Below are 2385 nucleotides of genomic sequence, written 5' to 3' on the forward strand. Positions count from 1 at the left end.
TTGTTATTCGGCGAAAAAAGGGCAAAATATTTACAATTGCGGGTAGTTGAGGGATGGGGTGGAGAGGCTTGTTAGGGGCAGTAAAGGGGGAGGGAAATCACTTGAACAGCAATTGTGTCTTCATCAGGAGTTGTCTCTGTCTCGCTTTCTCCTTCTTTCTGTCCTCGATGTCTTCCTTGTCCTCGATGGGGTTAAAGTAGTGGTTGAGGTCCTTCCTGGCCGTCCTCAGGGCGTGTCGCACCTGCGCCGTCGTCTCGCACTCCTGGAGGACCTTGAGACTGCCGGTCAGGATGTCGCCGGCGACCTGGCGCGGCGACCGGTTCAGGTAGGGGTTGTCCACTACACTACCGTCCGCGAGAAACCTGCGGGCGACGCACACAGAGAGTGGCGTTAGACACGCTGGGCACGCGAACAGGGCAGCTGATGCATCGGATTAGTAAACGGAGGAGGTGCGCGCAAAACCCGATCATCTGTTTAGGCGGGTCAACTCACGGAGCCTGGGTTTTGCAACACCAGGCAACCGATCAGTCGACAGATCCTAATTACAGCTGATGACGGGTTTCGTCGCCGCGAGCAGTACTTAGCCATTGTTACGTTATGACGTATGTCCCCCACGTAGCCAGTAGCCATCCCACCCTTTGCTCCCCCACCCCCACCCACCCACTTCCGAAACTCTTTTAGCCCGTGGAGTGTCGGCACAAGTGCTGACAGCAGTGTTTACTTTGACACCCTTTATCACCCAGACACCTAGTTCGTAACAGGGTGCTCAGTACAGCGCAATACTAAGTTAACTATGAATTAACTTTACTTGAACAAATTAACTTAACTTTAACGAATTATGATGAAAGCATAGAGAAAAAAAAGTTTTTACACAAAATTTCATAAAAGCGGAGGTAACACTCGTGAAGGGAAATCAATCGAGGGAGCAAATGCCACGAGTTGAAACAGCAGCGGAGCCGAAACTGGCGGTAATGAAAGCGAATGACAAATTAGCTAAATGTCTCGCCAGCATTCGAACAGGAATGCTTGCTTCGCTGCTGCCTCGGCACTGGGCCAAACTGGTCATGCAAGCGCCATGCAGGCACAGCCACTGGTCGGGACCAACGTCATGCATCGAATGGAGAGAGAGAGAAGCAAAATACGAGAGGAAACTTCGGAAATTATGTAGCAAATTTTCAACTACTCGCCGACAAGGTTGTACTATTTTCCCTGATCGTAAATTTTCCACCGTTGGCAAACGTACATGGGCAGTAGCGGATCGTGTAGCTCCGGATGGGGCGGCAGGAGTCGTAGGAGTGCTTGTGGTGGCCCAGGTACCGGTAGGACAGCGGGTATTCGCAGGCCCAGGGGGCCATGGAGTAGTCGTAGCGTGGGCGCTCCCAGGAGAGGTACTTACTGGTGGACGCGCATGAGGGGTCCTCCCAAGACCAGGGGAAGTACCTGCCGGGGGCACAACAACCAGGTGGGACAGGTCAGAGGCGTCAGCTCAGAGGCGTGGACACAAGCGGCAAACAACAAAAAACAGGGATGAAAAACAACAAAAACCACCGGCTCGGAACAAAATTGAGGTGGGGTATAAATCGGATTGGAAAAAGGAGCAGGGAAAGTGTCCTGCTTTGTTGTTCACTGTGTAGTTTGTGACCCATCGCTCTTCATTATTTTTCAGCACGCGATATCCAATTAAGTAAGAAAAAATTATTCTGAGAGCAGCAAAAAAGATGAAAAAACAAAACACACAACCAGAAACCTCGCACGCATGGAAAGCGAAATATTGTCCGTAACCCACCGTTTTCTCTGGCAACTCCCACCTAATTGTGACATCACCGCTCGCCAAATTTCTGTCATGGACAGAGGCGTAACACACCGTGTCCCCGACGCGGTTACTTCATCCTTTCATTTGGCAGCGCCACTCGCGGGGTCGGCGGAAAAGAAAACATCTCTGTGAGCCAGACCAGTTGTACCGGCCGGAAGTCAGAGGCGAAAGGCAGAGGCGCGAGCTCCACTGAGGACCGATTCTCTCAAAAAAGAAGAGAGACAATTTGAATCCTCGAGACGTCGTCTGCGGAGACATTTGGTTAACGTTACGAAGAAAGAAAACAACACGCACGTTTATGAAATATTACAGGCGGTTCAAAATCGGACAAACCCCGAGGCGAAAGAACTAGTCACACGAGTCGCAAATAAGTCACAAATAAGTCACAAAGCTCAGGAATGCTATTGTTCTCCGGGGAGACGGATTTTCCTGAGCCTCTACAAGTCACTTAAGTCAGGTGGGAGCTCGGGTTGGCCCGCGAAACGAGTCACAGAAGTCACTCGAGCTAGGCCAGTTCCCCCACTCCACTCCCTCACTCCACTCCCCCACTCCACTCCCCCCTCCTCTCCTCC

General features: G+C 51.5%; 1 protein-coding gene across 1 annotated transcript in view; it reads right to left on the minus strand.

Annotated features, from left to right (window-relative positions):
* The window catches only part of LOC113216901 (paramyosin, short form), a gene marked incomplete in the record, with an annotated part of 8478 nt that overhangs the window by 914 nt on the left and 5179 nt on the right, over nucleotides 1–2385 (minus strand). Inside the window, 1 exon segment of the mRNA XM_052272373.1 lies at nucleotides 15–362. Coding sequence (XP_052128333.1) covers nucleotides 98–362 — 265 coding nt within the window.

The sequence above is a fragment of the Frankliniella occidentalis genome, unplaced genomic scaffold, assembly GCF_000697945.3.
Source record: "Frankliniella occidentalis isolate FOCC.00 unplaced genomic scaffold, Focc_3.1 Scaffold202, whole genome shotgun sequence".
Lineage (NCBI taxonomy): Eukaryota > Metazoa > Arthropoda > Insecta > Thysanoptera > Thripidae > Frankliniella > Frankliniella occidentalis.